This window comes from Oncorhynchus nerka, linkage group LG12, assembly GCF_034236695.1.
Source record: "Oncorhynchus nerka isolate Pitt River linkage group LG12, Oner_Uvic_2.0, whole genome shotgun sequence".
Taxonomy (NCBI): Eukaryota; Metazoa; Chordata; class Actinopteri; order Salmoniformes; family Salmonidae; genus Oncorhynchus; species Oncorhynchus nerka.
In genome coordinates this window covers 87,154,937-87,179,278 of record NC_088407.1, presented here as the reverse complement: position 1 = coordinate 87,179,278, position 24,342 = coordinate 87,154,937, and the positions used below count along the sequence as shown (strand labels likewise).

The following is a 24,342-nucleotide window of genomic DNA, read 5'->3' as shown; positions in this document are numbered from 1 at the left end:
CTAAAATGACATACCCAAATCTAACTGCCTGTAGCTCAGGACCTGAAGCAAGGTTATGCATATTCTTGGTACCATTTGAAAGGAAACACTTTGAAGTTTGTGGAAATGTGAAATTAATGTAGGAGAATATAACACAATAGATCTGGTAAAATATAATACAAACAAAAAAACATGCATTTTTTTTGGTTTCATCATCTTTGAGAGGCCAATATATGACTTAGGAATCTAGGTGCAATTTAGATTTTGGCCACTAGATGACAGCAGTGTATGTGCAAAGTGTTACACTGATCCAATGAACCATTGCATTTCTGTTCAAAATGTTGTATCAAGACTGCCCAAATGTGCCTAAATTGGTTTATTAATACATTTTCAAGTTCATAACTGTGCACCTTCCTCAAACAATAGCATGCTATTATTTCACTGTAATGGCGACTGTAAATTGGACAGTGTAGTTAGATTAACAAGAATTTAAGCTTTCTGCCAATATCAGATATGTCTATGTCCTGGGAAATGTTCTTGTTACTTACAACCTCATGCTAATCGCATTAGCCTACGTTAGCTCAACCATCCCGTATAGGTTTTAAGTAGCTGGCTAGCTATTTATTTTCATGAACTGAAGATCAATTTCAATAGGCGAACAACAAGTGGCTACCTAGCTAATACTTACTCACAAGGATTCCTTAATCACTGTTAATAATGATGAAAAATGACTGCAGTTTCTACCCGTCATTGTTTTCAGGCTGGTTGTATTGGTGCTAGCTAGGAACCAAGCTAAAGCTAGCTAGGTACCAAGCTAAAGCTAGCTAGGAACCAAGCTAAAGCTAGCTAGGTACCAAGCTAAAGCTAGCTAGGAACCAAGCTAAAGCTAGCTAGGAACAAAGCTAAAGCTAGCTAGGTACCAAGCTACAAGCTAAAGCTAGCTAGGTACCAAGCTAAAGCTAGCTAGGTACCAAGCTAAAGCTAGCTAGGTACCAAGCTAAAGCTAGCTAGGAACAAAGCTAAAGCTAGCTAGGTACCAAGCTAAAGCTAGCTAGGTACCAAGCTAAAGCTAGTTAGGAACAAAGCTAAAGCTAGCTAGGTACCAAGCTAAAGCTAGCTAGGTACCAAGCTAAAGCTAGCTAGGTACCAAGCTAAAGCTAGCTAGGTACCAAGCTAAAGCTAGCTAGGTACCAAGCTAAAGCTAGCTAGGTACCAAGCTAAAGCTAGCTAGGTACCAAGCTAAAGCTAGCTACCCCAGAAGTTGAGGTTGAACAAATGATGCTTTATTACCAACGCGGTATTGTAAACACATCGTTCGTGGCCCGTTGTTTGCTTGTTGACAGATTTTTTCTTTACAACTTTGACAGTGCTACTGATAGTACAACACATAAATCTATAATAAAATAGTGTTAATTGACGTGTATCTTTTTTTGACACGCAAAGACCCAAACGGCGTTCCAAATTAAAAACAGGGACGGGACCCTACCTGAATTTGTCCAATAGATATACAGTACAAACAAAACAAAAAACAATGCTAAATGTTTTGTTACAGTGTACACTAATGAATACACCCCAGTACACGAAGCCCTAGAGCTCGACTATAGGCAACAAGCAACGTAAAGGAAAAGGAACAACAACAACAAACAACACTGCTGAGACATTGTGAATGATACTTTCACAGTAAAAACCTATATCAACTTTAGCTTGCGCTGGGCATAGCATGATGACCACACACACACACACGAGGGTCTCCTTCCTCCCCGTCTCGTTACCCTGGTGATTGAAGCTGTTCTTACGATGGACCTTCTCTGCTTCTTCTTCCTCACCTCATACTCATCATCCTCCAGGTCCTGAAGAAAACACTCAGACAGACAGAGACACAGGCAGGTTATCCACCAAATGCAGTATAAATACACACTCCAGGTATGAATGTCTTCAGTGAGGAGGACAGTGTAAGGGGACAAAGGAGTCCTTTCTAAATGTCTTCATAGAGGACTGAGTAGAGGACAGTGTAGGGGACAGAGGAGTCCTTTCTAAATGTCTCCAGTGAGGAGAACAGTGTAAGGGGACAGAGGAGTCCTTTCTGAATGTCTTCATAGAGGACTGAGTAGAGGACAGTGTAGGGGACAGAGGAGTCCTTTCTAAATGTCTTCATAGAGGACTGAGTAGAGGACAGTGTAGGGGACAGAGGAGTCATTTCTAAATGTCTCCATAGAGGACTGAGTAGAGGACAGTGTAGGGGACAGAGGAGTCATTTCTGAATGTCTTCATAGAGGACTGAGTAGAGGACAGTGTAGAGGACAGAGGAGTCATTTCTAAATGTCTCCATAGAGGACTGAGTAGAGGACAGTGTAGAGGACAGAGGAGTCCTTTCTAAATGTCTTCATAGAGGACTGAGTAGGGGACAGTGTAGGGGACAGAGGAGTCCTTTCTAAATGTCTCCATAGAGGACTGAGTAGAGGACAGTGTAGGGGACAGAGGAGTCCTTTCTAAATGTCTCCATAGAGGACTGAGTAGGGGACAGTGTAGGGGACAGAGGAGTCCTTTCTAAATGTCTCCATAGAGGACTGAGTAGAGGACAGTGTAGGGGACAGAGGAGTCCTTTCTAAATGTCTCCATAGAGGACTGAGTAGAGGACAGTGTAGGGGACAGAGGAGTCCTTTCTAAATGTCTTCATAGAGGACTGAGTATAGGACAGTGTAGAGGACTGAGTAGAGGACAGTGTAGGGGACAGAGGAGTCCTTTCTAAATGTCTTCATAGAGGACTGAGTATAGGACAGTGTAGAGGACTGAGTAGAGGACTGAGTAGGGGACAGAGGAGTCCTTTCTAAATGTCTTCATAGAGGACAGTGTAGGGGACAGAGGAGTCCTTTCTAAATGTCTTCATAGAGGACAGTGTAGGGGACAGAGGAGTCCTTTCTAAATGTCTTCATAGAGGACAGTGTAGGGGACAGAGGAGTCCTTTCTAAATGTCTTCATAGAGGACTGAGTAGAGGACAGTGTAGGGGACAGAGGAGTCCTTTCTAAATGTCTTCATAGAGGACTGAGTAGAGGACAGTGTAGAGGACTGAGTAGAGGACAGTGTAGGGGACAGAGGAGTCCTTTCTAAATGTCTTCGTAGAGGACTGAGTAGAGGACAGTGTAGGGGACAGAGGAGTCCTTTCTAAATGTCTTCATAGAGGACAGTGTAGGGGACAGAGGAGTCCTTTCTAAATGTCTTCATAGAGGACTGAGTAGAGGACAGTGTAGGGGACAGAGGAGTCCTTTCTAAATGTCTTCATAGAGGACTGAGTAGAGGACAGTGTAGGGGACAGAGGAGTCCTTTCTAAATGTCTTCATAGAGGACTGAGTAGAGGACAGAGGAGTCCTTTCTAAATGTCTTAGTGTAGAGGACTGAGTAGAGGACAGAGTAGAGGACTGAGTAGAGGACAGAGTAGAGGACTGTGTAGAGGACAGTAGAGGACAGTGTAGAGGACTGAGTAGAGGACTGAGTAGAGGACAGTGTAGAGGACAGTGTAGGGGACAGAGGAGTCCTTTCTAAATGTCTTCATAGAGGACAGTGTAGAGGACAGTGTAGAGGACTGAGTAGAGGACAGTGTAGAGGACTGAGTAGAGGACAGTAGAGGACAGTGTAGAGGACTGAGTAGAGGACAGTGTAGAGGACTGAGTAGAGGACTGAGTAGAGGACTGAGTAGAGGACAGTGTAGAGGACTGAGTAGAGGACTGAGTAGAGGACTGAGTAGAGGACAGTGTAAGGGGACAGAGGAGTCCTTTCTAAAAGTCTTCATAGAGGACTGAGTAGAGGACTGAGTAGAGGACTGAGTAGAGGACAGTGTAGAGGACAGTGTAGAGGACTGAGTAGAGGACAGTGTAGAGGACTGAGTAGAGGACTGAGTAGAGGACTGAGTAGAGGACAGTGTAGAGGACAGTGTAGAGGACTGTATTATATTTGTACCTGACCCTGAACAGCGTCGTCGCTGGCCTCCTGCTCTGAAGAGAAACTCTCATACTCCTCCTCCGAGTAGTTATCTGGAGCACAACACACACACACACACACACACACACACACCATTAACCTACTGCTGCTGAACTGAATAATATCACATCACAAATTATTCATCATGCTTTCAGATGTCACAAGCAGTACTGTGATACATGAGGTTCAGCAGTGTGGTACATGAGGTCCAGTAATGTGGTACATGAGGTTCAGCAGTGTGGTACATGAGGCTCAGTACTGTGGTACATGAGGTTCAGCAGTGTGGTACATGAGGCTCAGTACTGTGATACATGAGGTTCAGCAGTGTGGTACATGAGGCCCAGTACTGTGGTACATGAGGTTCAGCAGTGTGGTACATGAGGCTCAGTACTGTGGTACATGAGGTTCAGCAGTGGGGTACATATGGTTCAGTAGTGTGGTACATGAGGCGCAGTACTGTGGTACATGAGGTTCAGCAGTGTGGTACATGAGGCTCAGTACTGTGGTACATGAGGCTCAGTACTGTGGTACATGAGGTTCAGCAGTGTGGTACATGAGGCTCAGTACTGTGGTACATGAGGCTCAGTACTGTGGTACATGCGGTTCAGCCGCGGGGTACATATGGTTCAGTAGGGTGGTACATGAGGTCCAGTACTGTGGTACATGAGGTTCAGTACTGTGGTACATGAGGTTCAGTAGGGTGGTACATGATGTTCAGGAGTGTGGCACATGAGGTGCAATACTGTGGTACATGAGGTTCAGTAGGGTGGTACATGATGTTCAGGAATGTGGCACGAGGTACAGTACTGTGGTACATACGGTCGGTACTGAGGTACATATGGTTCAGTAGTGTGGTCCATGAGGTTCAGTAGTGTGGTCCATGAGGTTCAGTAGTGTGGTACATGAGGTTCAGTAGCGTGGTACATACAGTTCAGTAGTGTGGTCCATGAGGTTCAGTAGTGTGGTTCATGAGGTTCAGTACTGAGGTACAGTACCAGTCAAAAGTTTGGACACACCTACTCATTCAAGGGTTTTTCTTTATTTTTACTATTTTCTACATTGTAGAATAACTAGAACTATGAAATAACACATATGGAATCATGTAGTAACCAAAAAGGTGTTAAACATCAAAATGTATTTTATATTTGAGATTCTTCAAAATAGACACCCTTTGCCTTGATGACAGCTTTGCACACTTTTGGCATTCTCTCAACCAGCTTCATGAGGTAGTCACCTGGAATGGTGACACCTCAACAGGTGTGCCTAGTTAAATTATTTTTCGGCATTTCTTTCCGTCTTAATGCGTTTCAGTCAATCAGTTGTGTTGTGACAAGGTATGGGTGGTATACAGAAGATAGCCCTATTTGGTAAAAGACCAAGTCCATATTATGACAAGAACAGCTCAAATAAGCAAAGAGAAATGACATTCTATCATTACTTTAAGATATGAAGGTCAGTCAATCTGGAAAATGTCAAGAACTTTGAACGTTGCGTTCTGGAGACCTACTGCCTTTACAGCCATGTCTCAAAGCTAACTTGGGCTGAGCCGTACCGAGTTAACCCATACCTGAGTTAAACCCGTACCTGAGTTAACCCATACCTGAGTTAAACCCGTACCTGAGTTAACCCGTACTAAAGCAGAGCCTTGCTGTGTCACAGCGTACCTGAGTTAACCCATACCAGAGTTAACCCGTACCCGAGTTAACCCATACTAAAGCAGAGCCTTGCTGTGTCACAGCGTACCTGAGTTAACCCGTACCTGAGTTAAACCCGTACCTGAGTTAACCCATACCAGAGTTAACCCATACCAGAGTTAACCCGTACCTGAGTTAACCCATACCTGAGTTAACCCATACTAAAGCAGAGCCTTGCTGTGTCACAGCGTACCTGAGTTAACCCATACCTGAGTTAACCCATACCTGAGTTAACCCGTACCTGAGTTAACCCGTACCTGAGTTAACCCGTACCTGGATTAAACCATACCTGAGTTAACCCATACTAAAGCAGAGCCTTGCTGTGTCACAGCGTACCTGAGTTAACCCGTACCTGAGTTAACCCGTACCTGAGTTAACCCGTACCTGAGTTAACCTGAGTTAACCCGTACCTGAGTTAACCCGTACCTGAGTTAACCCATACTAAAGCAGAGCCTTGCTGTATCACAGCGTACCTGAGTTAACCCGTACCTGAGTTAACCCGTACCTGAGTTAACCCATATTAAGGCAGAGCCTTGCTGTGTCACAGCGTACCTGAGTTAACCCGTACCTGAGTTAACCCGTACCTGAGTTAACCCGTACCTGAGTTAACCCATACTAAAGCAGAGCCTTGCTGTATCACAGCGTACCTGAGTTAACCCGTACCTGAGTTAACCCGTACCTGAGTTAACCCATATTAAGGCAGAGCCTTGCTGTGTCACAGCGTACTTGAGTTAAACCCGTTCCAGAGTAGAAACCTACCTGAATATTTGATCATTGTTCCCCCCTGCAGAGCAGCCTCTTCGTGGTCTATGAGCTCACTGACTTCAACTTAGCCTCCGTTCTCCTCTACATGCTTGGCTGGCTGAAGGACGGCTGATTATGATGGGATCATGCTGTTAACCCAGACTGGTGTCCTAACAACTTAGGAGTCTGAAAGCCATGCCTCAGAGCTATAACCTACTTCAACTTAGCCTCCGTTCTCCTCTACATGCCTCAAAGCTATAACCTACTTCAACTTAGCCTCCGTTCTCCTCTACATGCCTCAGAGCTATAACCTACGTCGACCCGAGCCATCCTGTGCTGAAACATACCTGAGCATTTGATCTTGGTTCCCTCCTGCAGAGCGGCCTCCTCGTAGTCTATGGGCTGACTGGACAGTGAGAAGATCCAGATATCTGCTACTTTACCCAGCATCTCCTTCTGGTTACTGTACAGAGACAGAACCTGCCCCCCCTCCGTAGGGTGCTGCATCACCTGGTGGGGGCAGAGAGATGGAGGAGGGAGAGAGATGACAGAAGAAGAGAGAGACAGGGAGGGGGGATGAGGGAAGGAGAAGGAGATGGAGGGAAGGAAGGAGAAGGGGTGAGAGAGGGAGGTGCGGGGGAGAGAAGGAGAGAGGGAGGTGGGGGAGGGAAAGAGAAGGAGAGAGGGAGGTGTGGGAGGGAAAGAGAAGGAGAGAGGGAGGTGTGGGGAGGGAAAGAGAAGGAGAGAGGGAGGTGCGGGGGAGGAAAGGAGAGGGATGGAGGTGCGGGGAAGGAAGGAGAGGGAGGGAGGGAGGGAGGGAGGGAGGGAGGGAGAAGGAGAGAGAGGTGTGGGGGAGAGAAGGAGAGAGGGAGGTGGGAGGAGAAGGAGAGAGAGGGAGGGCTAGATGAATACATTGCTGAGAGAACCACCATTTTAATGAAAGTATCTTTCCAGTTATCAGATCATCTGTCTCTCTCTGCTGTTGCAATCCTCAAAGTCCCAAAAGTAACTATTCTATTTCTGTTCAATTCCAACAAACATGTTCCTGAGAATAATCTCTCTCTCTCTCTTCCTCCCTCCCTCTCCCTCTCCCATCAGATCATCTGTCTCTCTCTGATGTTGCAATCCTCAAAGTCCCAAAAGTAACTATTCTATTTCTGTTCAATTCTAACAAACATGTTCCTGAGAATAATATCACTCACTCACTCACTCACTCACTCACTCACTCACTCACTCACTCACTCACTCACTATCTATCTATCTATCTCTCACTCACTCTCTATCTATCTCTCACTCACTCTCTATCTATCTCTCACTCACTCTCTATCTATCTCTCACTCACTCACTCTCTATCTATCTCTACCCCTCTCTCTGTCCGTCTATCCATCTCTCTCTATGTACAGACAGGGCCCGGAGAGGGAGTCTTCCACCTCTCAGCTCTATGTGTGCCTGTTATTAAAACAGACAGAGAGTCTCTCAGGCCCCTGGGACAAAACAGAGACTGTCTATAACGTAACAGCTCAACTGTAGTCTCTCAGGCCCCTGGGACCTGGGTCAAAACAGAGACGGTCTATAACGTAACAGCTCAACTGTAGTCTCTCAGGCCCCTGGGACCTGGGTCAAACAGAGACGGTCTATAACATAACAGCTCAACTGTAGTCTCTCAGGCCCCTGGGACCTGGGTCAAAACAGAGACTGTCTATAACGTAACAGCTCAACTGTAGTCTCTCAGGCCCCTGGGACCTGGGTCAAAACAGAGACTGTCTATAACATAACAGCTCAACTGTAGTCTCTCGGGCCCCTGGGACCTGGGTCAAACAGAGACGGTCTATAACATAACAGGGTTTGGGTTTAAGACAGAGCCACACATTGCCTTCATGCAGCTGTGTGGCTTTCTGCTGTTCAGACAGACGGTGAAGCTGAGCGTTTGGAGTTATCTACAGAGGGACAGGATGGGGTCGTCAGAGTCCGCGGTCTCCGTTCCTGAGGAGAGGCGGGAGAAAAGCTTCTGAGGATAATGAAGTGTCCCACATGTTCAAACTGGGGGTGGGAACTGTGGATATGTCTTCGTCCGTTAGTGCGTCGGTCACACGTGATATCCCAGACAGCGCTGGCCCTATTTGAACGAAGCTTGGGTGAACGTCTTGCCATAAGAGATCCGCCATTTACAAAATTACACCGATTGGCCAGATGGTGGCGCTATAACAAGAGATTGAAAAAAAAAAAAGCGAACTTTGTAAGGTCGCGCGCTCCTCATCCCGTTTGTCATGAAATCAGGTACGTTAGGTCCCTCTGCCCCGAAGGACCCCGTAAGATCCGCCATTTTGATGTTAAAACACATTAAAAACGTTTACTCTTCTGGTGTGGAATGACCGAACTGCACTAAAACTTGATATGTGGACATCGATGGACAAAGGTCTCTCAACGCAATATTTTCCAGACTAGTTTCTAACATAACACAGCCAATACAATTACGTGGTCTGGACCATGAATAAATGTGTATACTGCAAACCAGTCGAGGATATTCGTATTGAAACAGAATTTGGTCCACATGTTGCTAACACTGTCAAAACTCAACATGTGCAAGAACATTCATATCGACCACACGGTGGCGCTATATCACATGTTTGACTAAGAGCGATGAAATTTGGCACACGTGCTCAGGGATAAGAGATGTGATTTCGTAAAGACACCAGCGGCCCGATTTTAACGAAACTTGGGTGAACGATGCGTCTTGCCAGAAGAGATCCGTCATTTACAAAATGACACCGAATGGCCCAAGTGGGGGCCTGCATCATCGTTGGGGGAAGACATGTTAACTGTTGTCTTGTTCATAAATGCACCACAGTACAGAAGCAACATGGACGCCATCTGTGTGTTGAGACCTTCAAAAATAAGGTCCTACAGCCAGGGTCTTGTCTCGTTGTGTTCCTACCTCAGCCAGGCGTGTTCCTGCCGTACCTACAGCCAGGGTCTTGTCTCATTGTGTTCCTACCTCAGCCATATCGATGGTTCCTACCTCAGCTATATCGATGGTTCCTACCTCAGCCATATCGATGGTTCCTACCTCAGCCATATCGATGGTTCCTACCTCAGCCATATCGATGGTTCCTACAGCCAGGGTCTTCTCTCATTGTGTTCCTACCTCAGCCATATCGATGGTTCCTACCTCAGCCATATCGATGGTTCCTACCTCAGCCATATCGATGGTTCCTACAGCCAGGGTCTTGTATCCCAGGATAGTCCTGTTCTTGTATCTCTTCCTCCTCTGCAGCAGGATCTGGAGCTTGTTACCCTCACTCTTCAGGAAGTGAGGGTACTGAGGATGGATGAAAGACAAGAAAATAGAGGAGAGAGGAATCGGTCACAGTTTATAACAACACCGTTCTTAAGTGGAAAACATGGGACGCAGGAGAGTTAATGATTTCTCAATGTGCCATTTTTCAGGCCTTCATCCCATTGTCTTCCAAACAGGCGGCGTCACTACTATGCGCCCATAGTTCCTCGACCAAGCGGAGACAGAGTTGTTGCGCAATCTGACTTGATATACAATATATAATGACCTTGTGTTTTCTTTACCTGCAGTGAGAAGGTGAGAGCCAGGTCAGTCTCCACTGAGCCACTAGGGGGCAGCACTATCTCATGGGACCTCAGGATCCTCTTGGAACCCTAGGGAAAGGAATCACACATCACCAGACTGTTTGTCAGTCAATACAGCCATTGATACCATTCATGTAATGCAAAACATTTGCTAAGCTCCAACAGTCAACCAGCAGGTAAGAAGCTAATGTACAGGAAGTGAAGTCAACCAGCAGGTAACAAGCTAATGTACAGGAAGTGAAGTCAACCAGCAGATAACAAGCTAATGTACAGGAAGTGAAGTCAACCAGCAGATAACAAGCTAATGTACAGGAAGTGAAGTCAACCAGCAGATAACAAGCTAATGTACAGGAAGTGAAGTCAACCAGCAGATAACAAGCTAATGTACAGGAAGTGAAGTCAACCAGCAGATAACAAGCTAATGTACAGGAAGTGAAGTCAACCAGCAGATAACAAGCTAATGTACAGGAAGTGAAGTCAACCAGCAGGTAACAAGCTAATGTACAGGAAGTGAAGTCAACCAGCAGGTAACAAGCTAATGTACAGGAAGTGAAGTCAACCAGCAGATAACAAGCTAATGTACAGGAAGTGAAACATAGGAACGCATCTGTCAGCTTGGATAACATTTGTCTTAGAGGATGTGTGTGACATTTATGCAGTCTACCTGGATTGTGTGTGTGTGTGAGTAACTCATGTAGTCTTGATTCTCAGGTGTGTTCGTGCCGTACCTACAGCCAGGTGTGTTCGTGCCGTAACTACAGCCAGGTGTGTTCCTGCCGTACCTACAGCCAGGTGTGTTCCTGCCGTACCTACAGCCAGGTGTGTTCCTGCCGTACCTACAGCCAGGTGTGTTCGTGCCGTACCTACAGCCAGGTGTGTTCGTGCCGTACCTACAGCCAGGTGTGTTCGTGCCGTACCTACAGCCAGGTGTGTTCGTGCCGTACCTACAGCCAGGTGTGTTCGTGCCGTACCTACAGCCAGGTGTGTTCGTGCCGTACCTACAGCCAGGTGTGTTCGTGCCGTACCTACAGCCAGGTGTGTTCGTGCCGTACCTACAGCCAGGTGTGTTCGCACGTACCTACAGCCAGGTGTGTTCGTGCCGTACCTACAGCCAGGTGTGTTCGTGCCGTAACTACAGCCAGGTGTGTTCCTGCCGTACCTACAGCCAGGGGTGTTCCTGCCGTACCTACAGCCAGGTGTGTTCCTGCCGTACCTACAGCCAGGTGTGTTCGTGCCGTACCTACAGCCAGGTGTGTTCGTGCCGTACCTACAGCCAGGTGTGTTCGTGCCGTACCTACAGCCAGGTGTGTTCGTGCCGTACCTACAGCCAGGTGTGTTCGTGCCGTACCTACAGCCAGGTGTGTTCGTGCCGTACCTACAGCCAGGTGTGTTCCTGGCGTACCTACAGCCAGGTGTGTTCGTGCCGTACCTACAGCCAGGTATGTTCCTGCCGTACCTACAGCCAGGTGTGTTCCTGCCGTACCTACAGCCAGGTGTGTTCCTGCCGTACCTACAGCCAGGTGTGTTCCTGCCGTACCTACAGCCAGGTGTGTTCGTGCCGTACCTACAGCCAGGTGTGTTCGTGCCGTACCTACAGCCAGGTGTGTTCGTGCCGTACCTACAGCCAGGTGTGTTCGTGCCGTACCTACAGCCAGGTGTGTTCGTGCCGTACCTACAGCCAGGTGTGTTCGTGCCGTACCTACAGCCAGGTGTGTTCGTGCCGTACCTACAGCCAGGTGTGTTCGTGCCGTACCTACAGCCAGGTGTGTTCGTGCCGTACCTACAGCCAGGTGTGTTCGTGCCGTACCTACAGCCAGGTGTGTTCGTGCCGTAACTACAGCCAGGTGTGTTCCTGCCGTACCTACAGCCAGGGGTGTTCCTGCCGTACCTACAGCCAGGTGTGTTCCTGCCGTACCTACAGCCAGGTGTGTTCGTGCCGTACCTACAGCCAGGTGTGTTCGTGCCGTACCTACAGCCAGGTGTGTTCGTGCCGTACCTACAGCCAGGTGTGTTCGTGCCGTACCTACAGCCAGGTGTGTTCGTGCCGTACCTACAGCCAGGTGTGTTCGTGCCGTACCTACAGCCAGGTGTGTTCGTGCCGTACCTACAGCCAGGTGTGTTCCTGGCGTACCTACAGCCAGGTGTGTTCGTGCCGTACCTACAGCCAGGTATGTTCCTGCCGTACCTACAGCCAGGTGTGGTGTAAAAGGTCATATCTTTACCTGGATCTTGACAGCGATGACCACAGAGATGAGTTCCTTGTCCAGCTCCCTCAGGACCACCAACCTCTTCAGAGTCAGACTGCACAACCTGCACACAGAAGACAGATCGAGAACAATTAGGCCTAATTTAGACTCATGTACAAAACATTAAGGACACCTGCTCTTTCTTTGACAGACTGAATGATCAGGTGAATCCAGGTGAAAGATCCCTTATTGACGTCACCTGTTAAATCCACTTCAATCAGTGTAGATGAAGGGGAGGAGACAGGTGGTTAAAGAAGGATTTTTTAAGCCTTGAGATAATTGAGACATGGGTTGTGTTCGTGTGCCATTCAGAGGGTGAACGGGGAAGACAAAATATTTAAGTGTCTTTTGAACAGGGTTTGGTAGTAGGTGCCAGGCGCACCGGTTTGTGTCACGAACTGCAACGATGCTGGGTTTTTCACACTCAACAGTTTCTCGTGTGTATCAAGAATGGTCCACCCACCCAAAGAACATCCAGACAACTTGACAAAACTGTGGGAAGCGTTGGAGTCGACATGGACCAGAATCCCTGTGGGACGCTTTAGACACCTCGTAGAGTCCGTTCCCAGACGAATTGAGGCTGTTCTGAGGGCCAAACGGGGTGCAACTCAATATGAAAAATATGTTCTTAATGTTTGGTATAGTCAGTGTATACGCATACACACCTTGTTCATGTAAATAAACAAAAACAACCATCTTGAGTAAACAGATAATTCCCTGTATGCCCATAAACCAAGCGTTCATCAACTGTTTACCAATAACAACAACACCAACAACAACACCAACACCAAAGACATGAATCAGACATCATCACAACCCAGCATTGAACCGACATACTGAACAGATCTCATCGAAACCTTCAGGAGTCACTCTGCTGTGTATCCATCTTTCAGAAGTCACTCTGCTGCCTATCCATCTTTCAGACGTCACTCTACTGTGTATCCATCTTTCAGGAGTCACTCTGCTGTGTATCCATCTTTCAGGAGTCACTCTGCGGTGTTTCCATCTTTCAGGAGTCACTCTGCGGTGTATCCATCTTTCAGGAGTCACTCTGCGGTGTATCCATCTTTCAGGAGTCACTCTGCGGTGTATCCATCTTTCAGGAGTCACTCTGCTGTGTATCCATCTTTCAGGAGTCACTCTGCGGTGTATCCATCTTTCAGGAGTCACTCTGCTGTGTTTCCATCTTTCAGGAGTCACTCTGCGGTGTTTCCATCTTCCAGGAGTCACTCTGCGGTGTTTCCATCTTCCAGGAGTCACTCTGCGGTGTATCCATCTTTCAGGAGTCACTCTGCGGTGTTTCCATCTTTGTGATTCAGAGGAGCCTAATAACTATTTCATGGAGGAAACTGATTAGCCTTCCTGTTATCTAGACCGATTCGCTTCTTCTCATGACGTTATCTGACCGAGGCATAAATACACTGTGATGACTCTTCCATCTCCATCCAAAAAAGACACAATTCAGAGTAGTGGGAAAAACACAACTTAAAATAAAAGAGAGAGAGATGGCAGAGAACAGGCTGGTCTTTATTGAGAAATAAAAAACCCAACTAGAAATTGGCTAAAGAAGTGTTTAAAACACTGCACTTGTTAATGCTGCTTGTTTCTTAACTATTGAGGCTAAATCCTCTTTCACTTTCCTGGAGAGGAGGGGCCGTTGCCAACATCCCAGACTGGGCAGACAAATAAGGTTCGGTCTCAAATGGTACCCTATTTTCTATACACTACTTTAGACCAGGGCTCTATTCCCTATATAGTGCATTACTTTAGACCAGAGCCCTATTCCCTATATAGTGCATTACTTTAGACCAGAGCCCTATTCCCTATATAGTGCACTACTTTAGACCAGAGCCCTATTCCCTATATAGTGCACTACTTTAGACCAGAACCCTATTCCCTATATATAGTGCACTACTTTAGACCACAGGACTCTGGGTGCCATTTGGGACTCGGACTAAAAGGGGCGGTAGATATCTTTGTAACAACTGGAGAAACATGTAATAAGGCCCTCAATGTTTGAACTCACTTCCTAGGAAAATAAAAAAGAGTGTGTTGCTCTCTGTCCTTTTCTTTCTTTGTTTGGCTCTTTCTTTGTTTATTTCTCTCTCTCTTTTTCTTTCTTTCTTCCTTTCTTTCTTCCTTTCTTTCTTTCTTTCTTTCTTCCTTTCTTTCTTTCTTTCTCTTTGTTTATTTCTCTCTTTGTTTATTTCTCTCTCTCTTTCTTTCTTTCTGTTTGGCTCTCTCTTCACTTGGTTCCCACAAGAGAAGCTGCTTGGGAAACCTGGCTTCTAGGGTGGCTAAATGGCAGTAACCTTCCTAATACCCCCAGGTTTGGAGTAGCCTGGAGAAATACAGTTTTGTGCTAACATCTTTTTTCATGTTTGGCAATGAAATGAAGTACAAGGAGTGGAATGTTAGCACAAAACAGGTTCTGGATTTTGGGGGTCTTGCAACCTGTTAAATAGCCTATGACACTGTGGGAAATAGTGTCTGTTTGTCTCCTAAACACCTGTCTGTCATGCGGTGTTCCTTCACCTACATTTACATTTACATTTAAGTCATTTAGCAGACGCTCTTATCCAGAGCGACTTACAAATTGGTGCATTCACCTTATGACCTCCAGTGGAACAGTAGTGCATCTAAATCTTTTCAGGGGGAGGGGGGGGTGAGAGGGATTACTTTATCCTATCCTAGGTATTCCTTAAAGAGGTGGGGTTTCAGGTGTCTCCGGAAGGTGGTGATTGACTCCGCTGTCCTGGCGTCGTGAGGGAGTTTGTTCCACCATTGGGGGGCCAGAGCAGCGAACAGTTTTGACTGGGCTGAGCGGGAACTGTACTTCCTCAGTGGTAGGGAGGCGAGCAGGCCAGAGGTGGATGAACGCAGTGCCCTTGTTTGGGTGTAGGGCCTGATCAGAGCCTGGAGGTACTGAGGTGCCGTTCCCCTCACAGCTCCGTAGGCAAGCACCATGGTCTTGTAGCGGATGCGAGCTTCAACTGGAAGCCAGTGGAGGGAGCGGAGGAGCGGGGTGAGGAGAGAGAACTTGGGAAGGTTGAACACCAGACGGGCTGCGGCGTTCTGGATGAGTTGTAGGGGTTTAATGGCACAGGCAGGGAGCCCAGCCAACAGCGAGTTGCAGTAATCCAGACGGGAGATGACAAGTGCCTGGATTAGGACCTGCGCCGCTTCCTGTGTGAGGCAGGGTCGTACTCTGCGGATGTTGTAGAGCATGAACCTACAGGAACGGGCCACCGCCTTGATGTTAGTTGAGAACGACAGGGTGTTGTCCAGGATCACGCCAAGGTTCTTAGCGCTCTGGGAGGAGGACACAATGGAGTTGTCAACCGTGATGGCGAGATCATGGAACGGGCAGTCCTTCCCCGGGAGGAAGAGCAGCTCCGTCTTGCCGAGGTTCAGCTTGAGGTGGTGATCCGTCATCCACACGGATATGTCTGCCAGACATGCAGAGATGCGATTCGCCACCTGGTCATCAGAAGGGGAAAGGAGAAGATTAATTGTGTGTCGTCTGCATAGCAATGATAGGAGAGACCATGTGAGGTTATGACAGAGCCAAGTGACTTGGTGTATAGCGAGAATAGGAGAGGGCCTAGAACAGAGCCCTGGGGACACCAGTGGTGAGAGCACGTGGTGTGGAGACGGATTCTCGCCACGCCACCTGGTAGGAGCGACCTGTCAGGTAGGACGCAATCCAGCGTGGGCCGCGCCGGAGATGCCCAACTCGGAGAGGGTGGAGAGGAGGATCTGATGGTTCACAGTATCGAAGGCAGCCGATAGGTCTAGAAGGATGAGAGCAGAGGAGAGAGAGTTAGCTTTAGCAGTGCGGAGCGCCTCCGTGATACAGAGAAGAGCAGTCTCAGTTGAATGACTAGTCTTGAAACCTGACTGATTTGGATCAAGAAGGTCATTCTGAGAGAGATAGCGGGAGAGCTGGCCAAGGGCGGCACGTTCAAGAGTTTTGGAGAGAAAGAAAGAAGGGATACTGGTCTGTAGTTGTTGACATCGGAGGGATCGAGTGTAGGTTTTTTCAGAAGGGTGCAACTCTCGCTCTCTTGAAGACGGAAGGGACGTAGCCAGCGGTCAGGGATGAGTTGATGAGCGAGGTGAGGTAAGGGAGGAGGTCTCCGGAAATGGTCTGGAGAAGAGAGGAGGGGATAGGGTCAAGCGGGCAGGTTGTAGGGCGGCCGGCCGTCACAAGACGCGAGATTTCATCTGGAGAGAGAGGGGAGAAAGAGGTCAGAGCACAGGGTAGGGCAGTGTGAGCAGAACCAGCGGTGTCGTTTGACTTAGCAACGAGGATCGGATGTCGTCGACCTTCTTTTCAAAATGGTTGACGAAGTCATCTGCAGAGAGGGAGGAGGGGGAGGGGGAGGAGGATTCAGGAGGGAGGAGAAGGTTGCAAAGAGCTTCCTAGGGTTAGAGGCAGATGCTTGGAATTTAGAGTGGTAGAAAGTGGCTTTAGCAGCAGAGAGAAGAAGAGGAAAATGTAGAGAGGGGAGGGAGTGAAAGGATGTCAGGTCCGCAGGGAGGCGAGTTTTCCTCCATTTCCGCTCGGCTGCCCGGAGCCCTGTTCTGTGAGCTCGCAATGAGTCGTCGAGCCACGGAGCGGGAGGGAGGACCGAGCCGGCCTGGAGGATAGGGGACATAGAGAGTCAAAGGATGCAGAAAGGGAGGAGAGGAGGGTTGAGGAGGCAGAATCAGGAGATAGGTTGGAGAAGGTTTGAGCAGAGGGAAGAGATGATAGGATGGAAGAGGAGAGAGTAGCGGGGGAGAGAGAGCGAAGGTTGGGACGGCGCGATACCATCCGAGTAGGGGCAGTGTGGGAAGTGTTGGATGAGAGCGAGAGGGAAAAGGATACAAGGTAGTGGTCGGAGACTTGGAGGGGAGTTGCAACGAGGTTAGTGGAAGAACAGCATCTAGTAAAGATGAGGTCGAGCGTATTTCCTGCCTTGTGAGTAGGGGGAAGGTGAGAGGGTGAGGTCAAAAGAGGAGAGGAGTGGAAAGAAGGAGGCAGAGAGGAATGAGTCAAAGGTAGGCGTGGGGAGGTTAAAGTCGCCCAGAACTGTGAGAGGTGAGCCGTCCTCAGGAAAGGAGCTTATCAAGGCATCAAGCTCATTGATGAACTCTCCGAGGGAACCTGGAGGGCGATAAATGATAAGGATGTTAAGCTTGAAAGGGCTGGTAACTGTGACAGCATGGAATTCAAAGGAGGCGATAGACAGATGGGTAAGGGGAGAAAGAGAGAATGACCACTTGGGAGAGATGAGGATCCCGGTGCCACCACCCCGCTGACCAGAAGCTCTCGGGGTGTGCGAGAACACGTGGGCAGACGAAGAGAGAGCAGTAGGAGTAGCAGTGTTGTCTGTGGTGATCCATGTTTCCGTCAGTGCCAAGAAGTCGAGGGACTGGAGGGAGACATAGGCGGAGATGAACTCTGCCTTGTTGGCCGCAGATCGGCAGTTCCAGAGGCTACCGGAGACCTGGAACTCCACGTGGGTCGTGCGCGCTGGGACCACCAGATTAGGGTGGCCGCGGCCACGCGGTGTGGAGCGTTTGTATGGTCTGTGCAGAGAGGAGAGAACAGGGATAGACAGACACATAGTTGACAGGCTACACAAGAGGCTACGCTAATGCAAAGGAGATTCGAATGACAAGTGGACTACACGTCACGAGTGTTCAGAGAGTTAAGCTTACGTAGCAAGAATCTTATTGACTAAAATGATTAAAATGATACAGTACTGCTGAAGTAGGCTAGCTGGCAGAGGCTGCGTTGTTGACTAAGTAGGCTAGTTGGCATTGGCTGCGTTGTTGACACTACACTAATCAAGTCGTTCCGTTGAGTGTAATAGTTTCTACTGTGCTGCTATTCGGGGCTAGCTGGCTAGCAACATGAACATGATTTAACTGAGTTACAGTTCATATAAGGAAATCAGTCAATTTAAATAAATGCATTAGGCACTCATCTATGGACTATAGATATGCATCTTGTTGGTCATAGATACCTTTAAAAAAAGGGAGGACTGTGGATCAGAAAACCAGTCAGTATCTGGTGTGACCACCATTTGTCTCATGCACCTTCACATAGAGTTGATCAGGCTGTTGATTGTGGCCTGTGGAATGTTGTCCCACTCCTCTTCAATGGCTGTGCGAAGTTGCTGGATATTGGCGGGAACTGGAACACGCTGTTGTACACGTCGCTCCAGAGCATCCCAAACATGCTCAATGGGTGACATGTCTGGTGAGTATGCAGGCCATGGAAGAACCGGGACATTTTCAGCTTCCATGAATTGTCTACAGATCCTTGCAATATGGTACCATGCATTATCATGCTGAAACATGAGGTGATGGCGGTGGATGAATGGCACGATAATGGGCCTCAGGATCTCGTCATGGTATCTCTGTGCATTCAAATGGCTATCGATAAAATCTAATTGTGTTTGTTGTTTGTAGCTTATGCCAGCCCATACCATAACCCCACATCTCCCATGGGGCACTCTGTTCACAATGTTGACGTCAGCAAACCTCTCGCCCACATGACTCCATTCACGCAGTCAGCCATCTGCCCGGTACAGTTGAAACCAGGATTCATCCAACGTGCCAGTGGCCATCAGAGGTGAGCATTTACCCACTGAAGTCGGTTACAACGCTGAACTGCAGTCACGTCAAGACCCTGGTGAGGACGACGAGCACACAGATGAGCTTCCCTGAGACGGTTTCTGACAGTTTGTGCAGAAATGATTTGGTTGTGCAAACACACAGTTTCATCTGCTGTCCAGGTGGCTGGTCTCAGACGATCCCACAGTTTCATCTGCTGTCCGGGTGGCTGGTCTCAGACGATCCCACAGTTTCATCAGCTGTCTGGGTGGCTGGTCTCAGACGATCCCACAGTTTCATCAGCTGTCTGGGTGGCTGGTCTCAGACGATCCCACAGTTTCATCTGCTGTCCAGGTGGCTGGTCTCAGACGATCCCACAGTTTCATCAGCTGTCCTGGTGGCTGGTCTCAGACGATCCCACAGTTTCAACAGCTGTCTGGGTGGCTGGTCTCAGACGATCCCACAGTTTCATCTGCTGTCTGGGTGGCTGGTCTCAGACGATCCCACAGTTTCATCAGCTGTCTGGGTGGCTGGTCTCAGACGATCCCACAGTTTCATCAGCTGTCTGGGTGGCTGGTCTCAGACGATCCCACAGGTGAAGAAGCCGGACGTGGAGGTCCTGGGTTGGCATGGTTACACGTGGTCTGCGGTTGTGATGCCGGTTGGACGTACTGCCAAATTCTCTAAAACAACGTTGGAAGCAGTTTGTGGTAGAGAAATTAACATGACATTTTCTGCCAACAGCTCTGGTGAACATTCCTGCAGTCAGCATGCCAACTGCACGCTCCCTCAAAACTTGAGACATCTGTGGCATTGTGTTGTGTGGCAAAACTGCTTATTTTAGAGTGGCCTTTTATTGTCCCCCAGCACAAGGTGCACCTGTGTAATGATCATGCCGTTTAATCAGCTTCTTGATATGCCACACCTGTCAGGTGGATGGATTATCTTGGCAAAGAAGAAATGCTCACTAACAGGATTGTAAACTAATTTGTGCACAACCTTTGAGAGAAATAAGCTTTTTGTGTGTACGGAACATTTCTGGGATCTTTTATTTCAGCTCATGAAACATGGCACCAACACTTTACATGTTGATTTATAGTTTTGTTCAGTATAGTAATATAAATAACACAGATCTAGCAGTTTTAGCAACCTGTTACCCCACCTCAACATTCCCACTACGCTGTTACCCCACCTCAACATTCCCCCCATGTTGTTACCCCACCTCAACATTCCCACTACGCTGTTACCCCACCTCAACATTCCCACTACGCTGTTACCCCACCTCAACATTCCCACTACGCTGTTACCCCACCTCAACATTCCCACTACGCTGTTACCCCACCTCAACATTCCCCCCATGTTGTTACCCCACCTCAACATTCCCACCTCAACATTCGCACTACGCTGTTACCCCACCTCAACATTCCCACTGCGCTGTTACCCCACCTCAACATTCCCACTATGCTGTTACCCCACCTCAACATTCCCACTGCGCTGTTACCCCACAACATTCCCACTGCGCTGTTACCCCACCTCAACATTCGCACTGCGCTGTTACCCCACCTCAACATTCGCACTGAGCTGTTACCCCACCTCAACATTCCCACTACGCTGTTACCCCACCTCAACATTCACACTATGCTGTTACCCCACCTCAACATTCCCACCTCAACATTCCCACCACGCTGTTACCCCACCTCAACATTCCCACCTCAACATTCCCACTACGCTGTTACCCCACCTCAACATTCCCACTACGCTGTTACCCCACCTCAACATTCCCACCTCAACATTCCCACTACGCTGTTACCCCACCTCAACATTCCCACCTCAACATTCCCACTACGCTGTTACCCCACCTCAACATTCCCACCTCAACATTCCCACCTCAACATTCCCACTACGCTGTTACCCCACCTCAACATTCCCACTACGCTGTTACCCCACCTCAACATTCCCACCTCAACATTCCCACTACGCTGTTACCCCACCTCAACATTCCCACCTCAACATTCCCACTACGCTGTTACCCCACCTCAACATTCCCACCTCAACATTCCCACCTCAACATTCCCACTACACTGTTACCCCACCTCAACATTCCCACCTCAACATTCCCACTACGCTGTTACCCCACCTCAACATTCCCACTACGCTGTTACCCCACCTCAACATTCCCACTATGCTGTTACCCCACCTCAACATTCCCACTACGCTGTTACCCCACCTCAACATTCCCACTATGCTGTTACCCCACCATGTTGATACCCCACCTCAACATTCCCACTATGTTGATACCCCACCTCAACATTCCCACTATGCTGTTACCCCACCTCAACATTCCCACTAGGTTGTTACCCCACCTCAACATTCCCACTATGCTGTTACCCCACCTCAACATTCCCACTATGCTGTTACCCCACCTCAACATTCCCACTATGCTGTTACCCCACCTCAACATTCCCACTATGCTGTTACCCCACCTCAACATTCCCACTATGCTGTTACCCCACCTCAACATTCCCACTATGTTGATACCCCACCTCAAAATTCCCACTATGCTGTTACCCCACCTCAACATTCCCACTATGTTGATACCCCACCTCAACATTCCCACTATGCTGTTACCCCACCTCAACATTCCCACTAGGTTGTTACCCCACCTCAACATTCCCACTGGTTACCCCCCACCTGAACATTCCCACCATGCTGTTACCCCACCTCAACATTCCCACTACGTTGTTACCCCACCATGCTGTTACCCCACCTCAACATTCCCACCTCAACATTCCCACTACGTTGTTACCCCACCTCAACATTCCCACTATGATGATACCCCACCTCAACATTCCCACTACGCAGTTACCCCACCATGTTGTTGCCCCACCTCAACATTCCCACTACGCTGTTACCCCACCTCAAAATTCCGACTATGCTGTTACCCCACTATGTTGTTACCCCACCTCAACATTCCCACTACGTTGTAACCCCACCATGCTGTTACCCCACCTCAACATTCCCACTACGCTGTTACCCCACCTCAACATTCCCACTACGTTGTTACCCCACCATGTTGTTACCCCACCTCAACATTCCCACTACGTTGTTACCCCACCATGTTGTTACCCCACCTCAACATTCCCACTACGCTGTTACCTCACCATGTTGTTACCCCACCTCAACATTCCCACTACGTTGTAACCCCACCATGCTGTTACCCCACCTCAACATTCCCACTACGCTGTTACCCCACCTCAACATTCCCACTATGTTGTTACCCCACCATGTTGTTTACCCCACCTCAACATTCCCACTATGTTGTTACCCCACCATGTTGTTACCCCACCTCAACATTCCCACTACGCTGTTACCTCACCATGTTGTTACCCCACCTCAACATTCCCACCTCAACATTCCCCCCATGCTGTTACCCCACCTCAATATTCCCACTACGCTGTTACCCCACCTCAACATTCCCACTATGCTGTTACCCCACCATGCTGTTACCCCACCTCAACATTCCCACTACGTTGTAACCCCACCATGCTGTTACCCCACCTCAACATTCCCACTACGCTGTTACCCCACCTCAACATTCCCACTACGTTGTTACCCCACCATGTTGTTACCCCACCTCAACATTCCCACTACGCTGTTACCTCACCATGTTGTTACCCCACCTCAACATTCCCACCTCAACATTCCCCACCATGTTGTTACCCCACCTCAACATTCCCACTACGCTGTTACCCCACCATGTTTACCCCACCTCAACATTCCCACTACGCTGTTACCCCACCATGTTGTTACCCCACCTCAACATTCCCACTACGCTGTTACCCCACCATGTTGTTACCCCACCTCAACATTCCCCCCATGTTGTAACCCCACTATGTTGTTACCCCACCTCAACATTCCCACCATGTTGTTACCCCACCTCAACATTCAACCCATGTTGTTACCCCACCATGTTGTTACCCCACCTCAACATTCCCCCCATGTTGTAACCCCACCATGTTGTAACCCCACCATGCTGTTACCCCACCTCAACATTCCCACTATGCTGTTACCCCACCTCAACATTCCCACTATGCTCTTACCCCACCTCAACATTCCCACTATGTTGATATCCCACTATGCTGTTACCCCACCTCAACATTCCCACTATGCTGTTACCCCACCTCAACATTCCCACTATGTTGATACCCCACCTCAACATTCCCACTATGCTGTTACCCCACCTCAACATTCCCACTATGCTGTTACCCCACCTCAACATTCCCACTATGTTGATACCCCACCTCAACATTCCCACTATGCTGTTACCCCACCTCAACATTCCCACTAGGTTGTTACCCCACCTCAACATTCCCACCATGCTGTTACCCCACCTCAACATTCCCACTACGCTGTTACCCCACCATGTTGTTGCCCCACCTCAACATTCCCACTACGCTGTTACCCCACCTCAAAATTCCCACTATGCTGTTACCCCACCATGTTGTTACCCCACCTCAACATTCCCACTACGTTGTAACCCCACCATGTTGTTACCCCACCTCAACATTCCCACTATGCTGTTACCCCACCATGTTGTTACCCCACCTCAACATTCCCACTATGTTGTAACCCCACCATGCTGTTACCCCACCTCAACATTCCCACTACGCTGTTACCCCACCTCAACATTCCCACTACGTTGTTACCCCACCATGTTGTTACCCCACCTCAACATTCCCACCATGTTGTTACCCCACCTCAACATTCCCACTACGCTGTTACCTCACCATGTTGTTACCCCACCTCAACATTCCCACCTCAAACATTCCCCTATGTTGTTACCCCACCATCAACATTCCCACTACGTTGTAACCCCACCATGCTGTTACCCCACCTCAACATTCCCACTACGCTGTTACCCCACCTCAACATTCCCACTACGTTGTTACCCCACCATGTTGTTACCCCACCTCAACATTCCCACTACGCTGTTACCTCACCATGTTGTTACCCCACCTCAACATTCCCACCTCAACATTCCCCCATGTTGTTACCCCACCTCAACATTCCCACTACGCTGTTACCCCACCATGTTGTTACCCCACCTCAACATTCCCACTACGCTGTTACCCCACCATGTTGTTACCCCACCTCAACATTCCCACTACATTGTTACCCCACCATGTTGTTACCCCACCTCAACATTCCCCCCATGTTGTAACCCCACCTCAACATTCCCACTACATTGTTACCCCACCATGTTGTTACCCCACCTCAACATTCCCCCCATGTTGTTACCCCACCATGTTGTTACCCCACCTCAACATTCCCCCCATGTTGTAACCCCACCTCAACATTCCCACTACATTGTTACCCCACCATGTTGTTACCCCACCTCAACATTCCCCCCATGTTGTTACCCCACCTCAACATTCCCACCATGCTGTTACCCCACCTCAACATTCCCACCATGCTGTTACCCCACCTCAACATT

General features: G+C 48.5%; 1 protein-coding gene across 5 annotated transcripts in view; it reads right to left on the bottom strand.

Moving 5' to 3' along the window:
• LOC115115846 (phosphofurin acidic cluster sorting protein 2-like) overlaps window positions 1-24,342 on the bottom strand; it is a 172,276-nt gene that overhangs the window by 49,641 nt on the left and 98,293 nt on the right. For 3 of the 5 annotated variants that reach the window (XM_065025913.1, XM_065025914.1, XM_065025915.1), the window contains exons 2-7: window positions 12,216-12,303; window positions 9,973-10,062; window positions 9,587-9,712; window positions 6,741-6,903; window positions 3,935-4,008; window positions 1,752-1,829 (exon numbers count right to left, since the gene is read on the bottom strand). In XM_065025913.1, the coding sequence (XP_064881985.1) occupies window positions 1,752-1,829; window positions 3,935-4,008; window positions 6,741-6,903; window positions 9,587-9,712; window positions 9,973-10,062; window positions 12,216-12,303 (619 nt within the window). Of the gene's footprint in view, window positions 1-1,751; window positions 1,830-3,934; window positions 4,009-6,740; window positions 6,904-9,388; window positions 9,407-9,484; window positions 9,515-9,586; window positions 9,713-9,972; window positions 10,063-12,215; window positions 12,304-24,342 lie in introns of those variants that run through there. The other 2 variants (XM_065025917.1, XM_065025916.1) reach the window with 2 other exon arrangements.